The following is a 20,242-nucleotide window of genomic DNA, read 5'->3' as shown; positions in this document are numbered from 1 at the left end:
AGAATAATGCACAATTAACTAGTCTTTATGTTGTTTTCTAATATGTCATGTAACTCCCTGACCATACATTTCAGATCAGATTTCCTATTGGTTGAACCACTTTGTCATCTGATGGTTTTTAGGGCTTTGGTAGGCTAGCAAAGACTTGGCCTATTCTCCAGAGGTTTGCTGGTCTGTTGTGTTCAGTACAAACCTGCCCCTCTCTGCCTCTAGTGGAAAGCTTATCCCACGGCCAACCCATCCTGCATATCATATTAGTGACAACACAGACCCCCAGGAGTTCCAAAATCTGCACTGAAGGAGGAATGGCTTTTTTCCACACTCTCTCTCTCTGTCTCTCTGTCTCTCTCTCTCTCTCTGTCTCTGTCTCTCTCTCTCTCTCTTCTCTCTCTCTCTGTCTCTGTCTCTCTCTCTCTCTCTCTCTCTCTCTCTGTCTCTCTCTCTCTCTCTCTCTCTCTCTCTCTGTCTCCTCTCTCTCTCTCTCTGTCTCTCTCTCTCTCTGTCTCTGTCTGTCTCTCTCTCTCTCTCTCTCTCTCTCTGTCTCTCTCTCTCTCTCTCTCTCTCTCACTCTCTGTCTCTCTCTCTCTCTCTCTCTCACTCTCTGTCTCTCTCTCTCACTCTCTGTCTCTGTCTCACTCTCACTCTCACTCTATCTAGCTCTCTCCGAAGAAGAAGATAGTTTTTGTCATTTTTAGCAAGAGGCTCTGACTGTACGGTGGGACGGGGAGGGGAGGAGTGATCATCACCGACCGGCAGAATAGATCCTAGGAGCAGCTTTCTGCCCGCTGGACCAAACACAGCTCATCTGTCAAGTGCATTTATTCTACACAAAGCAGAGCAGAGCCATCCAGGCCCAGTAGCACTGCATGTTACAAGTCCTCACTCCTCAGTCTCATACACACAGCTAGTTTCATTTCATGGCCCCAACCCAAAGGCCATGCAAACAACACCATGCACACAAAACACTACTACCATCTCTACTTGTGTTGCCAAGCAACGATGGCATAATTGGCAGAGAAGTGCCAGAAAGTCCAATGCGCTGTGTATTATGCAAATAGTCAAAGCCATGTAGAGTTTCATGTAGGCACCATGGCCCAGTTGGTTAGGGCATGGTTGAGGCGCTTACAGGACAAAGTTTTAGGGTTGATTCTCCCTGTATGTTACCTGTATGTATTATCTGTATGTTACCTGTATGTTACCTGTATGTGTTACCTGTATGTTACCTGTATGTGTTACCTGTATGTTATCTGTATGTGTTACCTGTATGTTACCTGTATGTTACCTGTATGTGTTATCTGTATGTTACTTGTATGTGTTATCTGTATGTTACCTGTATGTGTTACCTGTATGTTACCTGTATGTGTTACCTGTATGTTATCTGTATGTGTTACCTGTATGTTACCTGTATGTGTTACCTATATGTTATCTGTATGTGTTATCTGTATGTTACCTGTATGTTACATGTATGTGTTATCTGTATGTTACCTGTATGTGTTACCTATATGTGTTACCTGTATGTGTTACCTATATGTTACCTGTATGTGTTATCTGTATGTTACCTGTATGTTACCTGTATGTTACCTGTATGTGTTATCTGTATGTTACCTGTATGTGTTACCTGTATGTGTTACCTGTATGTGTTACCTGTATGTTATCTGTATGTTACCTGTATGTTATCTGTATGTTACCTGTATGTGTTATCTGTATGTTACCTGTATGTGTTATCTGTATGTGTTATCTGTGTTATCTGTATGTTACCTGTGTTACCTGTATGTTATCTGTATGTGTTACCTGTATGTGTTATCTGTATGTTACCTGTATGTGTTACCTATATGTGTTACCTGTGTTACCTGTATGTGTTATCTGTATGTGTTATCTGTATGTTACCTGTATGTGTTATCTGTATGTTACCTGTATGTGTTACCTGTATGTTATCTGTATGTGTTACCTGTATGTGTTACCTGTATGTTACCTGTATGTGTTATCTGTATGTGTTATCTGTATGTTACCTGTATGTGTTATCTGTATGTGTTATCTGTATGTTACCTGTATGTGTTATCTGTATGTGTTATCTGTATGTTACCTGTATGTGTTATCTGTATGTGTTATCTGTATGTTACCTGTATGTGTTATCTGTATGTGTTATCTGTATGTTACCTGTATGTGTTATCTGTATGTTACCTGTATGTGTTACCTGTATGTTATCTGTATGTGTTACCTGTATGTGTTATCTGTATGTTACCTGTATGTGTTATCTGTATGTTACCTGTATGTGTTACCTGTATGTTACCTGTATGTGTTATCTGTATGTTACCTGTATGTGTTACCTATATGTGTTACCTGTGTTACCTGTATGTGTTATCTGTATGTGTTATCTGTATGTTACCTGTATGTGTTACCTGTATGTTATCTGTATGTGTTACCTTTATGTTACCTGTATGTTACCTGTATGTGTTATCTGTATGTTACCTGTATGTGTTACCTATATGTTACCTGTATGTGTTACCTGTATGTTATCTGTATGTGTTACATGTATGTTACCTGTATGTGTTACCTATATGTTATCTGTATGTGTTACCTGTATGTTACCTGTATGTGTTACCTATATGTTATCTGTATGTGTTACCTGTATGTTACCTGTATGTTACCTGTATGTGTTATCTGTATGTTACCTGTATGCGTTACCTGTATGTTACCTGTATGTGTTATCTGTATGTGTTACCTATATGTTATCTGTATGTGTTACCTGTATGTTACCTGTATGTGTTACCTATATGTTATCTGTATGTGTTACCTGTATGTTACCTGTATGTGTTACCTATATGTTATCTGTATGTGTTACCTGTATGTTACCTGTATGTGTTACCTATATGTTATCTGTATGTGTTACCTGTATGTTACCTGTATGTGTTATCTGTATGTTACCTGTATGTGTTACCTGTATGTTATCTGTATGTGTTACCTGTATGTTATCTGTATGTTACCTGTATGTGTTATCTGTATGTGTTACCTGTATGTTACCTGTATGTGTTATCTGTATGTGTTACCTGTATGTTATCTGTATGTTACCTGTATGTGTTATCTGTATGTTACCTGTATGTGTTATCTGTATGTGTTATCTGTATGTTACCTGTATGTGTTATCTGTATGTGTTACCTGTATGTTATCTGTATGTGTTACCTGTTATGTGTGTTACCTGTATGTTATCTGTATGTGTTATCTGTATGTGTTACCTATATGTTATCTGTATGTGTTACCTGTATGTTACCTGTATGTTACCTGTATGTGTTATCTGTATGTTACCTGTGTGTTACCTGTATGTTATCTGTATGTTACCTGTATGTGTTATCTGTATGTGTTACCTGTATGTTACCTGTATGTGTTATCTGTATGTGTTACCTGTATGTTATCTGTATGTTACCTGTATGTGTTATCCTGTTATCTGTATGTTACCTGTATGTTACCTGTATGTGTTATCTGTATGTTACCTGTATGTGTTATCTGTATGTGTTACCTGTATGTGTTATCTGTATGTTACTGTATGTGTTATCTGTATGTGTTATATACCTGTATGTGTTACCTATATGTTATCTGTATGTGTTACCTGTATGTGTTATCTTATGTTACCTGTATGTGTTATCTGTATGTTACCTGTATGTGTTACCTGTATGTTATCTGTATGTATGTTACCTGTATGTGTTACCTGTATGTTACCTGTATGTTATGTGTTACCTGTATGTGTTACCTGTATGTGTTACCTGTATGTGTTACCTGTATGTTACATCTGTATGTTACCTGTATGTGTTACCTGTATGTGTTACCTGTACGTGTTACCTCTATGTTACCTGTGTGTTACCTGTATGTTACAATACCTGTATATGTATGTGTTACATGTATGTTGCCTATATGTTACTTGTATATGTTACCTTCACCTGTACAAACAATAGTATGCAAGTATAAACACCATGGGACCACGCAGCCGTCATAGAAGGAGAAGGAAGGAAGGAGACCTGTTCAGGAAGGAGACCCGTTCTGTCTCCTAGAGATGAATGTTCTTTGGTGCGAAAGGTGCAAATCAATCCCAGAACAACAGAAATGACCTTGTGAAGATGCTGGAGGAAAGAGGTACAGAAGTATCTATATCCACAGTAAAACGAGTCCTATATTGACATAACCTGAAAGGCCGCTCAGCAAGGAAGAAGCCACTGCTCCAAAACCGCCCATAAAAAGCCAGACTATGGTTTGCAACTGCACATGGGGACAAAGATCGTACTTTTTTGGAGAAATGTCCTCTGGTCTGATGAAACAAATATAGAACTGTTTGACCATAATCACCATCGTTATGTTTGGAGGACAAAGGGGAGGCTTGCAAGCAGAAGAACACCATCCCAACCATGAAGCACGGGGTGGCAGCATCATGTTGTGGGGGTGCTTTGCTGCAGGAGGGACTGGTGCACTTCACAAAATAGATATATAAACAGAATCATGAGGTAGGAAAATGATGTGGATATATTGAAGCAACATATCAGACATCAGTCAGGAAGTTAAAGCTTGGTTGCAAATGGGTCTTCCAAATGGACAATGACCCCAATCATCCTTCCAAAGTTGTAGCAAAATGGCTTAATGACAACAAAGTCAAGGTATTGGAGTGGCCATCACAAAGCCCTGACCACAATCCTATAGAAAATTTGTGGCCAGAACTGAAAAAGTGTGTGGGAGCAAGGAGGCCTACAAACCTGACTCAGTTACACAAGCTCTGTCAGGAGGAATGGGCCAAAAGTCACCCAACTTATTGTGGGAAGCTTATGGAAGGCTACCCGAAACATTTGACCCAAGTTAAACAATTTAAATGCAATGCTACCAAATACTAATTGAGTGTATGTAAACTTCTGACCCACTGGGAATGTAATGAAATAAATAAAAGCTGAAATAAATCGTTCTCTCTACTATTATTCTGACATTTCACATTCTTAAAATAAAGTGGTAATCCTAACTGACCTAAGACGGGGAATTTTTACTATGATTAATTGTCAGGAATTGTGATAAACTGAGTTTAAATATATTTGGCTAAGGTGTATGTAAACTTCTGCCAACTGTATATGTTACCTGTATGTTACCTGTATGTGTTACCTATGTTACCTCTTTGGACACTGTGTTAACTAACCTCCAGATGAGCTTCAATGCCATACAACTCACCTTCCATGGCCTCCAACTGCTCTTAAACACAGGCGAAACTAAATGCATGCTATTCAACCGATCACTGCTCGCCCGTCCAGCATCACTACTATGGACGGCTCTGACTTAGAATACGTGGACAACTACAAATACCTAGGTGTCTGGTTAGACTGTAAACTCTCCTTCCAGACTCACATTAAGCATATCCAATCCAAAATTAAATCTAGAATTTGCTTCCTTTATCGCAACAAAGCATCCTTCACTCATGCTGCCAAACATACCCTCGTAAAACTGACCATCCTACTGATCCTCGACTTCGGTGATGTCATCTATAAAATAGCCTCCAACACTCTATTCAACAAACTGGATGCAGTATATCACAGTGCCATCCATTTTGTCACCAAAATGTGTTACCTGTTATGAGTTACCTGTATGTGTTACCTATATGTTACCTATATGTTACCTGTATGTGTTACCTGTATGTGTTACCTATATGTTACCTGTATGTGTTACCTATATGTTACCTATATGTTACCTGTATGTGTTACCTGTATGTGTTACCTATATGTTACCTATATGTTACCTGTATGTGTTACCTGTATGTGTTACCTATATGTTACCTGTATGTGTTACCTGTATGTGTTACCTATATGTTACCTATATGTTACCTATATGTGTTACCTGTATGTGTTACCTATATGTTACCTGTATATGTTACCTGTATGTGTTACCTATATGTTACATGTATGTGTTACCTGTATGTGTTACCTATGTGTTACCTGTATGTGTTACCTGTATGTGTTACCTATATGTTACCTGTATGTGTTACCTATATGTTACCTGTATGTGTTACCTATATGTGTTACCTATATGTTACCTGTATGTGTTACCTATATGTGTTACCTGTATGTGTTATCTGTATGTGTTACCTATATGTTACCTGTATGTGTTACCTGTATGTGTTACCTGTATGTGTTACCTATATGTTACCTATATGTTACCTGTATGTGTTACCTGTATGTGTTACCAATATGTTACCTATATGTTACCTATATGTTACCTGTATATGTTACCTATATGTTACCTGTATGTGTTACCTGTATGTGTTACCTATATGTTACCTGTATATGTTACCTATATGTTACCTGTATGTGTTACCTGTATGTGTTACCTGTATGTGTTACCTATATGTTACCTGTATGTGTTACCTATATGTTACCTGTATGTGTTACCTATATGTTACCTGTATGTGTTACCTATATGTTACCTGTATGTGTTACCTGTATGTGTTACCTATATGTTACCTGTATGTGTTACCTGTATGTGTTACCTATATGTGTTACCTATATGTTACCTATATGTTACCTGTATGTGTTACCTATATGTTACCTGTGTGTGTTACCTGTATGTGTTACCTATATGTTACCTATGTGTTACCTATGTGTTACCTGTATGTGTTACCTATATGTTACCTGTATATGTTACCTGTATATGTTACCTGTATGTGTTACCTATATGTTACCTGTATGTGTTACCTGTATGTGTTACCTGTATGTTACCTGTATGTGTTATCTGTATGTGTTACCTGTATGTTATCTGTATGTGTTACCTGTATGTTACCTGTATGTGTTACCTATATGTTATCTGTATGTGTTACCTGTATGTTACCTGTATGTGTTACCTATATGTTATCTGTATGTGTTACCTGTATGTTACCTGTATGTTACCGGTATGTGTTATCTGTATGTTACCTGTATGTGTTACCTGTATGTTATCTGTATGTTACCTGTATGTGTTATCTGTATGTGTTACCTGTATGTTACCTGTATGTGTTATCTGTATGTGTTACCTGTATGTTATCTGTATGTTACCTGTATGTGTTATCTGTATGTTACCTGTATGTGTTATCTGTATGTGTTACCTGTATGTTATCTGTATGTTACCTGTATGTGTTATCTGTATGTTACCTGTATGTGTTATCTGTATGTTACCTGTATGTGTTACCTGTATGTTACCTGTATGTTACCTGTATGTGTTATCTGTATGTGTTACCTGTATGTTATCTGTATGTTACCTGTATGTGTTACCTGTATGTGTTATCTGTATGTTACCTGTATGTGTTATCTGTATGTGTTACCTGTATGTGTTATCTGTATGTTACCTGTATGTGTTATCTGTATGTTACCTGTATGTGTTACCTATATGTTATCTGTATGTGTTACCTTTATGTTACCTGTATGTGTTATCTGTATGTTACCTGTATGTGTTACCTGTATGTTATCTGTATGTTACCTGTATGTGTTACCTGTATGTTACCTGTATGTGTTATCTGTATGTGTTACCTGTATGTGTTACCTGTATGTGTTACCTGTATGTTACATCTGTATGTTACCTGTATGTGTTACCTGTATGTGTTACCTGTACGTGTTACCTCTATGTTACCTGTGTGTTACCTGTATGTTACAATACCTGTATATGTATGTGTTACATGTATGTTGCCTATATGTTACTTGTATATGTTACCTTCACCTGTACAAACAATAGTATGCAAGTATAAACACCATGGGACCACGCAGCCGTCATAGAAGGAGAAGGAAGGAAGGAGACCTGTTCAGGAAGGAGACCCGTTCTGTCTCCTAGAGATGAATGTTCTTTGGTGCGAAAGGTGCAAATCAATCCCAGAACAACAGAAATGACCTTGTGAAGATGCTGGAGGAAAGAGGTACAGAAGTATCTATATCCACAGTAAAACGAGTCCTATATTGACATAACCTGAAAGGCCGCTCAGCAAGGAAGAAGCCACTGCTCCAAAACCGCCCATAAAAAGCCAGACTATGGTTTGCAACTGCACATGGGGACAAAGATCGTACTTTTTGGAGAAATGTCCTCTGGTCTGATGAAACAAATATAGAACTGTTTGACCATAATCACCATCGTTATGTTTGGAGGACAAAGGGGAGGCTTGCAAGCAGAAGAACACCATCCCAACCATGAAGCACGGGGGTGGCAGCATCATGTTGTGGGGGTGCTTTGCTGCAGGAGGGACTGGTGCACTTCACAAAATAGATATATAAACAGAATCATGAGGTAGGAAAATGATGTGGATATATTGAAGCAACATATCAGACATCAGTCAGGAAGTTAAAGCTTGGTTGCAAATGGGTCTTCCAAATGGACAATGACCCCAATCATCCTTCCAAAGTTGTAGCAAAATGGCTTAATGACAACAAAGTCAAGGTATTGGAGTGGCCATCACAAAGCCCTGACCACAATCCTATAGAAAATTTGTGGCCAGAACTGAAAAAGTGTGTGGGAGCAAGGAGGCCTACAAACCTGACTCAGTTACACAAGCTCTGTCAGGAGGAATGGGCCAAAAGTCACCCAACTTATTGTGGGAAGCTTATGGAAGGCTACCCGAAACATTTGACCCAAGTTAAACAATTTAAATGCAATGCTACCAAATACTAATTGAGTGTATGTAAACTTCTGACCCACTGGGAATGTAATGAAAGAAATAAAAGCTGAAATAAATCGTTCTCTCTACTATTATTCTGACATTTCACATTCTTAAAATAAAGTGGTAATCCTAACTGACCTAAGACGGGGAATTTTTACTATGATTAATTGTCAGGAATTGTGATAAACTGAGTTTAAATATATTTGGCTAAGGTGTATGTAAACTTCTGCCAACTGTATATGTTACCTGTATGTTACCTGTATGTGTTACCTATGTTACCTCTTTGGACACTGTGTTAACTAACCTCCAGATGAGCTTCAATGCCATACAACTCACCTTCCATGGCCTCCAACTGCTCTTAAACACAGGCGAAACTAAATGCATGCTATTCAACCGATCACTGCTCGCCCGTCCAGCATCACTACTATGGACGGCTCTGACTTAGAATACGTGGACAACTACAAATACCTAGGTGTCTGGTTAGACTGTAAACTCTCCTTCCAGACTCACATTAAGCATATCCAATCCAAAATTAAATCTAGAATTTGCTTCCTTTATCGCAACAAAGCATCCTTCACTCATGCTGCCAAACATACCCTCGTAAAACTGACCATCCTACTGATCTCGACTTCGGTGATGTCATCTATAAAATAGCCTCCAACACTCTATTCAACAAACTGGATGCAGTATATCACAGTGCCATCCATTTTGTCACCAAAATGTGTTACCTGTTATGAGTTACCTGTATGTGTTACCTATATGTTACCTATATGTTACCTGTATGTGTTACCTGTATGTGTTACCTATATGTTACCTGTATGTGTTACCTATATGTTACCTATATGTTACCTGTATGTGTTACCTGTATGTGTTACCTATATGTTACCTATATGTTACCTGTATGTGTTACCTGTATGTGTTACCTATATGTTACCTGTATGTGTTACCAAAATGTGTTACCTATATGTTACCTATATGTTACCTATATGTGTTACCTGTATGTGTTACCTATATGTTACCTGTATATGTTGCCTGTATGTGTTACCTATATGTTACATGTATGTGTTACCTGTATGTGTTACCTATGTGTTACCTGTATGTGTTACCTGTATGTGTTACCTATATGTTACCTGTATGTGTTACCTATATGTTACCTGTATGTGTTACCTATATGTGTTACCTATGTGTTACCTATATGTGTTACCTGTATGTGTTATCTGTATGTGTTACCTATATGTTACCTGTATGTGTTACCTGTATGTGTTACCTGTATGTGTTACCTATATGTTACCTATATGTTACCTGTATGTGTTACCTGTATGTGTTACCAATATGTTACCTATATGTTACCTATATGTTACCTGTATATGTTACCTATATGTTACCTGTATGTGTTACCTGTATGTGTTACCTATATGTTACCTGTATATGTTACCTATATGTTACCTGTATGTGTTACCTGTATGTGTTACCTGTATGTGTTACCTAATTTACCTGTATATTGTTACCTATATGTTACCTGTATGTGTTACCTATATGTTACCTATAATGTGTTTACCTATATGTTACCTGTATGTGTTACCTGTATGTGTTACCTATATGTTACCTGTATGTATTTACCTGTATGTGTTGCCTATATGTGTTGCCTATATGTTGCCTATATGTTGCCTGTATGTAATTTGCCTATGTGTTACTGTGTGTGTTTTGCCCTCATGTGTTGCCTATATGTTGCCTATGTGTTACCTATGTGTATTTGCCTGTATGTGTTACCTATATGTTACCTGTATATGTTATGTATATGTTACCTGTATGTGTTACCTATATGTTACCTGTATGTGTTACCTGTATGTGTTACCCCCTGTATGTGTTACCTATATGTTACCTATATGTTACTTGTATGTGTTACCTATATGTTACCTATATGTTACCTGTATGTGTTACCTGTATGTGTTACCTATATGTTACCTGTATGTGTTACCTATATGTTACCTGTATGTGTTACCTGTATGTGTTACCTGTATGTGTTACCTATATGTTACCTGTATGTGTTACCTGTATGTGTTACCTATATGTTACCTATATGTTACCTATATGTGTTACCTGTATATGTTACCTGTATGTGTTACCTATATGTTACCTGTATGTGTTACCTGTATGTGTTACCTATGTGTTACCTGTATGTGTTACCTGTATGTGTTACCTATATGTTACCTGTATGTGTTACCTATATGTTGTTACCTGTATGTTTTACCTATATGTGTTACCTATATGTTACCTGTATGTGTTACCTGTATGTGTTACCTATATGTGTTACCTGTATGTGTTATCTGTATGTGTTACCTATATGTTACCTGTATGTGTTACCTGTATGTGTTACCTGTATGTGTTACCTATAGGTTACCTATATGTTACCTGTATGTGTTACCTGTATGTGTTACCTATATGTTACCTGTATGTGTTACCTGTATGTGTTACCTATATCTTACCTATATGTTATATGTTACCTGTATGTGTTACCTATATGTTACCTGTATGTGTTACCTGTATGTGTTACCTATATGTTACCTGTATGTGTTACCTATATGTTACCTGTATGTGTTACCTATATGTTACCTGTATGTGTTACCTATATGTGTTACCTATATGTTACCTGTATGTGTTACCTATATGTGTTACCTGTATGTGTTATCTGTATGTGTTACCTATATGTTACCTGTATGTGTTACCTGTATGTGTTACCTGTATGTGTTACCTATATGTTACCTGTATGTGTTACCTGTATGTGTTACCTGTATGTGTTACCTATATGTTACCTGTATGTGTTACCTGTATGTGTTACCTATATGTTACCTATATGTTACCTATATGTTACCTGTATATGTTACCTATATGTTACCTGTATGTGTTACCTGTATGTGTTACCTATATGTTACCTGTATGTGTTACCTATATGTTACCTATATGTTACCTGTATATGTTACCTATATGTTACCTGTATGTGTTACCTGTATGTGTTACCTGTATGTGTTACCTATATGTTACCTGTATGTGTTACCTATATGTTACCTGTATGTGTTACCTATATGTTACCTGTATGTGTTACCTGTATGTGTTACCTATATGTTACCTGTATGTGTTACCTGTATGTGTTACCTATATGTGTTACCTATATGTTACCTATATGTTACCTGTATGTGTTACCTATATGTTACCTGTGTGTGTTACCTGTATGTGTTACCTATATGTTACCTATGTGTTACCTATGTGTTACCTGTATATGTTACCTGTATATGTTACCTGTATGTGTTACCTATATGTTACCTGTATGTGTTACCTGTATGTGTTACCTGTATGTGTTACCTGTATGTTACCTGTATGTGTTACCTATATGTTACCTATATGTTACTTGTATGTGTTACCTATATGTTACCTATATGTTACCTGTATGTGTTACCTGTATGTGTTACCTATATGTTACCTGTATGTGTTACCTATATGTTACCTATATGTTACCTGTATGTGTTACCTGTATGTGTTACCTATATGTTACCTGTATGTGTTACCTGTATGTGTTACCTATATGTTACCTGTATGTGTTACCTGTATGTGTTACCTGTATGTGTTACCTATAGGTTACCTATATGTTACCTGTATGTGTTACCTGTATGTGTTACCTATATGTTACCTGTATGTGTTACCTGTATGTGTTACCTATATCTTACCTATATGTTACCTATATGTTACCTGTATGTGTTACCTATATGTTACCTGTATGTGTTACCTGTATGTGTTACCTATATGTTACCTGTATGTGTTACCTATATGTTACCTGTATGTGTTACCTATATGTTACCTGTATGTGTGTGTTGCCTGTATGTTACCTGTATGTGTTACCTATATGTGTTACCTGTATGTGTTATCTGTATGTGTTACCTATATGTTACCTGTATGTGTTACCTGTATGTGTTGCCTGTATGTTACCTATATGTTACCTGTATGTGTTACCTGTATGTGTTACCTGTATTTACCTATATGTTACCTGTATGTGTTACCTGTATGTGTTACCTATATGTTACCTATATGTTACCTATATGTTACCTGTATATGTTACCTATATGTTACCTGTATGTGTTACTGTATGTGTTACCTATATATGTTACCTGTATGTGTTAATATGTTACCATATGTTACCTGTATATGTTGCCTATATGTTACCTGTATGTGATTTATGTATGTGTTACCTGTATGTTGCCTATATGTTGCCTGTATGTGTTACCTATATGTTACCTGTATGTGTTGCCTATATGTTACCTGTATGTGTTACTGTATTAGTGTGTTACCTATATGTTACCTGTATGTGTTACCTGTATGTGTTACCTATATGTGTTACCTATATGTTACCTATATGTTACCTGTATGTGTTACCTATATGTTACCTGTGTGTGTTACCTGTATGTGTTACCTATATGTTACCTATGTGTTACCTATGTGTTACCTGTATATGTTACCTGTATATGTTACCTGTATGTGTTACCTATATGTTACCTGTATGTGTTACCTGTATGTGTTGCCTGTATGTGTTACTGTTGTATGTTACCTGTATGTTACCTATATGTTACCTAGGTTGTTGCTTGTATGTGTTACCTATATGTTACCTATATGTTACCTGTATGTGTTACCTGTATGTGTTACCTATATGTTACCTGTATGTGTTACCTATATGTTACCTATATGTTACCTGTATGTGTTACCTGTATGTGTTACCTATATGTTACCTGTATGTGTTACCTGTATGTGTTACCTATATGTTACCTGTATGTGTTACCTATATGTTACCTGTATGTGTTACCTATATGTTACCTGTATGTTACCTGTATGTGTTACCTGTATGTGTTACCTATATGTTACCTGTATGTGTTACCTGTATGTGTTACCTATATGTTACCTGTATGTGTTACCTATATGTTACCTATATGTTACCTATATGTGTTACCTGTATATGTTACCTGTATGTGTTACCTATATGTTACCTGTATGTGTTACCTGTATGTGTTACCTATGTGTTACCTGTATGTGTTACCTGTATGTGTTACCTATATGTTACCTGTATGTGTTACCTATATGTTACCTGTATGTGTTACCTATATGTTACCTGTATGTGTTACCTGTATGTGTTACCTGTATGTGTTACCTATATGTTACCTGTATGTGTTACCTGTATGTGTTACCTGTATGTGTTACCTGTATGTGTTACCTGTATGTGTTACCTGTATGTGTTACCTATATGTTACCTATATGTTACCTGTATATGTTACCTATATGTTACCTGTATGTGTTACCTATATGTTACCTGTATGTGTTACCTATATGTTACCTGTATGTGTTACCTGTATGTGTTACCTATATGTTACCTATATGTGTTACCTATATGTTACCTATATGTTACCTGTATGTGTTACCTATATGTTACCTGTGTGTGTTACCTGTATGTGTTACCTATATGTTACCTATGTGTTACCTATGTGTTACCTGTATGTGTTACCTATATGTTACCTGTATATGTTACCTGTATATGTTACCTATATGTTACCTATATGTGTTACCTGTATGTGTTACCTATATGTTACCTGTATATGTTACCTGTATGTGTTACCTATATGTTACCTGTATGTGTTACCTGTATGTGTTACCTATGTGTTACCTGTATGTGTTACCTGTATGTGTTACCTATATGTTACCTGTATGTGTTACCTATATGTTACCTGTATGTGTTACCTATATGTGTTACCTATATGTTACCTGTATGTGTTACCTATATGTGTTACCTGTATGTGTTATCTGTATGTGTTACCTATATGTTACCTGTATGTGTTACCTGTATGTGTTACCTGTATGTGTTACCTATATGTTGCCTGTGTGTTACCTGTATGTGTTACCTGTATGTGATTTGCCTATATGTTACCTATATGTTACCTATATGTTACCTGTATATGTTACCTATATGTTACCTGTATGTGTTACCTGTATGTGTTACCTATATGTTACCTATATGTTACCTGTATGTGTTACCTATATGTTACCTATATGTTACCTATATGTTACCTGTATATGTTACCTATATGTTACCTGTATGTGTTACCTGTATGTGTTACCTATATGTTACCTATATGTTACCTGTATGTGTTACCTGTATGTGTTACCTATATGTGTTACCTATATGTTACCTATATGTTACCTGTATGTGTTACCTATATGTTACCTGTGTGTGTTACCTGTATGTGTTACCTATATGTTACCTATGTGTTACCTATGTGTTACCTGTATGTGTTACCTATATGTTACCTGTATGTGTTACCTATATGTTACCTGTATGTGTTACCTGTATGTGTTACCTGTATGTTACCTGTATGTGTTACCTATATGTTACCTATATGTTACTTGTATGTGTTACCTATATGTTACCTATATGTTACCTGTATGTGTTACCTGTATGTGTTACCTATATGTTACCTGTATGTGTTACCTATATGTTACCTATATGTTACCTGTATGTGTTACCTGTATGTGTTACCTATATGTTACCTGTATGTGTTACCTATATGTTACCTGTATGTGTTACCTATATGTTACCTGTATGTGTTACCTATATGTGTTACCTATATGTTACCTGTATGTGTTACCTATATGTGTTACCTGTATGTGTTATCTGTATGTGTTACCTATATGTTACCTGTATGTGTTACCTGTATGTGTTACCTGTATGTGTTACCTATATGTTACCTGTATGTGTTACCTGTATGTGTTACCTGTATGTGTTGCCTATATGTTGCCTGTATGTGTGTTACCTATATGTTACCTATATGTTACCTATATGTTACCTGTATATGTTACCTATATGTTACCTGTATGTGTTACCTGTATGTGTTACCTATATGTTGCCTGTATGTGTTACCTATATGTTGCCTATGTTGCCTGTATATGTTACCTATATGTTACCTGTATGTGTTACCTGTATGTGTTACCTGTATGTGTTGCCTATATGTTGCCTGTATGTGTTGCCTGTTGCCTGTATGTGTTGCCTATATGTTGCCTGTATGTGTTACCTGTGTGTGTTGCCTATATGTTGCCTGTATGTGTTACCTGTATGTGTTACCTATATGTGTTACCTATATGTTGCCTATATGTTACCTGTATGTGTTACCTATATGTTACCTGTGTGTGTTGCCTGTATGTGTTGCCTATGTTGCCTATGTGTTGCCTATGTGTTGCCTGTATGTGTTACCTGTATATGTTACCTGTATGTGTTGCCCTATATGTTACCTGTATGTGTTACCTGTATGTGTTACCTGTATGTGTTGCCTGTATGTTACCTGTATGTGTTACCTATATGTTGCCTATATGTTGCCTTGTATGTGTTACCTATATGTTACCTATATGTTGCCTGTATGTGTTACCTGTGTGTGTTGCCTATATGTTGCCTGTATGTGTTGCCTATATGTTACCTATATGTTGCCTGTGTGTTACCTGTATGTGTTGCCTAAATGTTACCTGTGTGTTACCTGTATGTGTTACCTATAAACCTGTATGTGTTGCCTATATGTTACCTACCTATATGTGTTGCCTGTATGTGTTTACCTATGTGTTCCTGTATGTGTTACCTGTATGTGTTACCTATATGTTACCTGTATGTGTTACCTATATGCTGTATGTGTTAAATGTTACCTGTATGTGTTGCCTGTATGTGTTACCTTATGTGTTACCTATATGTTACCTGTAACCAATGTTGCCTGTATGTTGCCTATATGTTACTGTATGTGTTACCTGTGTATGTGTTGCTATATGTTACCTATATGTTGCCTGTTATGTTACCTATATGTTGCCTATGTGTTACCTATATGTTGCCTGTATGTGTGGCACCTATATGTTACCTGTATGTGTTGCCTGTATGTGTTGCCTATATATTTGCCTATATGTGTTGCCTATATGTTGCCTATATGTTACCTGTATGTGTTACCTATATGTGTGTTTACCTGTATGTACCTATATGTTACCTATGTGTTGCCTATGTGTTGCCTGTATGTGTTGCCTATATGTTGCCTGTATATGTTAATATGTTGCCTATATGTTGCCTATATGTGTTGCCTGTATGTGTTACCTATATGTTACCTGTATATGTTACCTGTATGTGTTACCTATATGTTGCCTGTATGTGTTGCCTGTATGTGTTACCTATGTGTTGCCTGTATGTGTTACCTGTATGTGACCTATATGTTACCTGTATGTGTTACCTATATGTTACCTGTATGTGTTGCCTATATGTGTTACCTATATGTTACCTGTATGTGTTGCCTATGTGTGTTGCCTGTATGTGTTATCTGTATGTGTTACCTATATGTTACCTGTATGTGTTACCTATGTGTGTTACCTTATGTGTTTGCCTGTATGTTGCCATGTTACCTGTATGTGTTATGTATGTGTTACCTATATGTTGCCTATATGTTGCCTGTATGAATGTTACCTATATGTTACCTGTATGTGTTGCCTATATGTTGCCTATATGTTACCTGTATGTGTTACCTATATGTTACCTATATGTTACCTATATAGCCTGTATAATGTTACCTATATGTTGCCTGTATGTGTTACCTGTATGTGTTACCTATATGTTACCTGTATATGTTGCCTATATGTTACCTGTATGTGTTACCTGTATGTGTTACCTATAACCTATATGTTACCTACATGTTACCTGTATGTGTTACCTATATGTTGCCTGTGTGTGTTACCTGTATGTGTTACCTATATGTTGCCTATGTGTTACCTGTGTTACCTGTATGTGTTACCTATATGTTACCTGTATGTGTTACCTATATGTTACCTGTATGTGTTACCTGTATGTGTTACCTGTATGTGTTACCTGTATGTTACCTGTATGTGTTACCTATATGTTACCTATGTGTTGGCTTGTATGTGTTACCTATATGTTGCCTATGTTGCCTGTATGTGTTACCTTGTGTTACCTATATGTTACCTGTATGTGTTACCTATATGTTACCTATATGTTGCCTGTATGTGTTACCTGTATGTGTTACCTATATGTTACCTGTATGTGTTACCTGTATGTGTTACCTATATGTTACCTATATGTTGCCTAAATGTGTTACCTGTATGTGTTACCTGTATGTGTTGCCTATATGTTACCTGTATGTGTTACCTGTGTGTTACCTATGTGTTATGTATGTGTTGCCTGTATGTGTTGCCTATATGTTACCTGTGTGTGTTACCTGTATGTGTTGCCTATATGTTGCCTATGTGTTGCCTATGTGTTACCTGTATGTGTTACCTATATGTTACCTGTATATGTTACCTGTATGTGTTACCTATATGTTACTGTATGTGTATGTGTTACCTGTATGTGTTACCTGTATGTTGCCTGTATGTGTTACCTATATGTTGCCTATATGTTGCTTGTATGTGTTACCTATATGTTACCTATATGTTACCTGTATGTGTTACCTGTATGTGTTACCTATATGTTACCTGTATGTGTTACCTATATGTTACCTGTATGTGTTACCTGTATGTGTTACCTGTATGTGTTACCTGTATGTGTTACCTATATGTTACCTGTATGTGTTACCTGTATGTGTTGCCTGTATGAACCTATATGTTACCTATATGTTACCTGTATGTGTTACCTATATGTTACCTGTGTGTGTTACCTGTATGTGTTACCTATATGTTACCTATGTGTTACCTATGTGTTACCTGTATGTGTTACCTATATGTTACCTGTATATGTTACCTGTATGTGTTACCTATATGTTACCTGTATGTGTTACCTGTATGTGTTACCTGTATGTTACCTGTATGTGTTACCTATATGTTACCTATATGTTACTTGTATGTGTTACCTATATGTTACCTGTATGTGTTACCTGTATGTGTTACCTATATGTTACCTGTATATGTTACCTGTATGTGTTACCTATATGTTACCTGTATATGTTACCTGTATGTGTTACCTGTATATGTTACCTGTATATGTTACCTGTATGTGTTACCTGTATATGTTACCTGTATGTGTTACCTGTATGTGTTACCTATATGCTACCTATATGTTACCTGTATGTGTAACCTCTATTTATTATTATGTTCATCATGCCTTGTAGTCTGATCTCAAGGTCCTCATCATGTATGGATGTCATTATTCATCATATGTAGTATGTATGGGAAGCTTGACAAAAACATTGGTCCAAACATTAATGTCCTGCTGTTGTCATGGTAGTGGCTAAGCCAGGCTCTTGAGTGTTTAGGTGTTAGATGCTGGAAAAGACCGATTGAAAAGCATAGCAATAATCAGTGTCACTATTCCATATAATCGCCCTGGTCTGCTTGCTTGGCTTTGGTGCTCTCACATTCATGCTGAACATCCTACAGAAAATACTGTACAGCAAATGACAGTTTTTCCCCAACCATCTTTTGAGGCATTTCCCCCCCCCCCCCTCTCTCTCACTGTGTGTGTAGGACTTCCTGGGCCAGGCGTTCTGTACCCTGGGGGAGGTGGTGGGCTCCATGGGAAGCCGCATGGAGAAACCTCTCATGTAAGTAATGTACCATTCTTTCTTTCACACACACACAAACACACACATCCCTGTTCCCTATCGTCGCTATTTTGTCCTATTTTGTCCTGTTTTATCCTCATTATTAAAAGCCAGGCCCAAGAGGCAACATAAATTAGATGGTTTAAAGGGCTGTATTTTTTTAAAGCAATTTTGCATAGTTGGTATTCCATTTATGTATATTCTACGGTGGGGCCAATCTCAGTCAATTTAGGAAAAAGATTGAAATTCAATGCATTAATCCTCCTACATTACCACCTTCAGAACTCTTGGCTGTTGGCTAAGCAAGGTTACCGCAAATTATTGTTGAGCAATACAAGAACCTTGTTCATGCCTATTTAATGAAACTCAGTTCTTGTTTGTATTGAGCACAAAACCAGGCATCCCCACTGAGTTTAGAACATAAGAAATCAGTTAGCGGATGACAACTTCACTTTATAATGCAGAAACATTTTTTAATCCAATGTATGAGATTCCAGCAATGTTGTTACTACCAGCTAATGCTTTCACACATCAGGATAACGGGGGGGGGGGGGGGGGGGCGTGTGTGTGTGTGTGTGTGTGTGTGGGAGATTATGTACATATGAAAATGTGTTGTTGCAGCTGAATGGGTCAGCAGAAGAATGACACACAAGACGATGATGATGTAGGAATGAGCTGCTGTCATCGAGTTACATAATCATCTCAGGATGCACTTTTTCTCTGTCTGTGTGTGTGTGTGTGTGTGTGTGTGTGTGTGTGTGTGTGTGTGTGTGTACATATGTGTGTTTTGAATGCAGTCAGCCCACTGTATCTAAAAGAGGCCCCTTTATTTACATGGAAATGGCAGAGTCAGAAGTGTGGTCACTAGATTGGATAGATAATATAGTAGTAGATATAAGATAGTACATATAATGACCATACGTACTAAACACTGTTGCCTTTAGACAGATGATATCAGGATATCAAAACAGACGTCTTTCATGAACTTATTCTACCGTTACACATG

At 36.9% G+C, this 20,242-nt stretch overlaps 1 protein-coding gene across 1 annotated transcript in view; it reads left to right on the top strand.

Moving 5' to 3' along the window:
• The window catches only part of LOC115134687 (copine-8-like), a 106,121-nt gene that overhangs the window by 26,888 nt on the left and 58,991 nt on the right, over positions 1-20,242 (top strand). The window contains exon 6 of the mRNA XM_065022358.1: positions 19,160-19,236. Coding sequence (XP_064878430.1) covers positions 19,160-19,236 — 77 coding nt within the window. The remainder of the gene's footprint in view (positions 1-19,159; positions 19,237-20,242) is intronic.

The sequence above is a fragment of the Oncorhynchus nerka genome, linkage group LG9a (genome assembly GCF_034236695.1).
Source record: "Oncorhynchus nerka isolate Pitt River linkage group LG9a, Oner_Uvic_2.0, whole genome shotgun sequence".
NCBI classification, from domain to species: domain Eukaryota; kingdom Metazoa; phylum Chordata; class Actinopteri; order Salmoniformes; family Salmonidae; genus Oncorhynchus; species Oncorhynchus nerka.
This window is presented reverse-complemented; position numbering and strand designations above follow the sequence as displayed.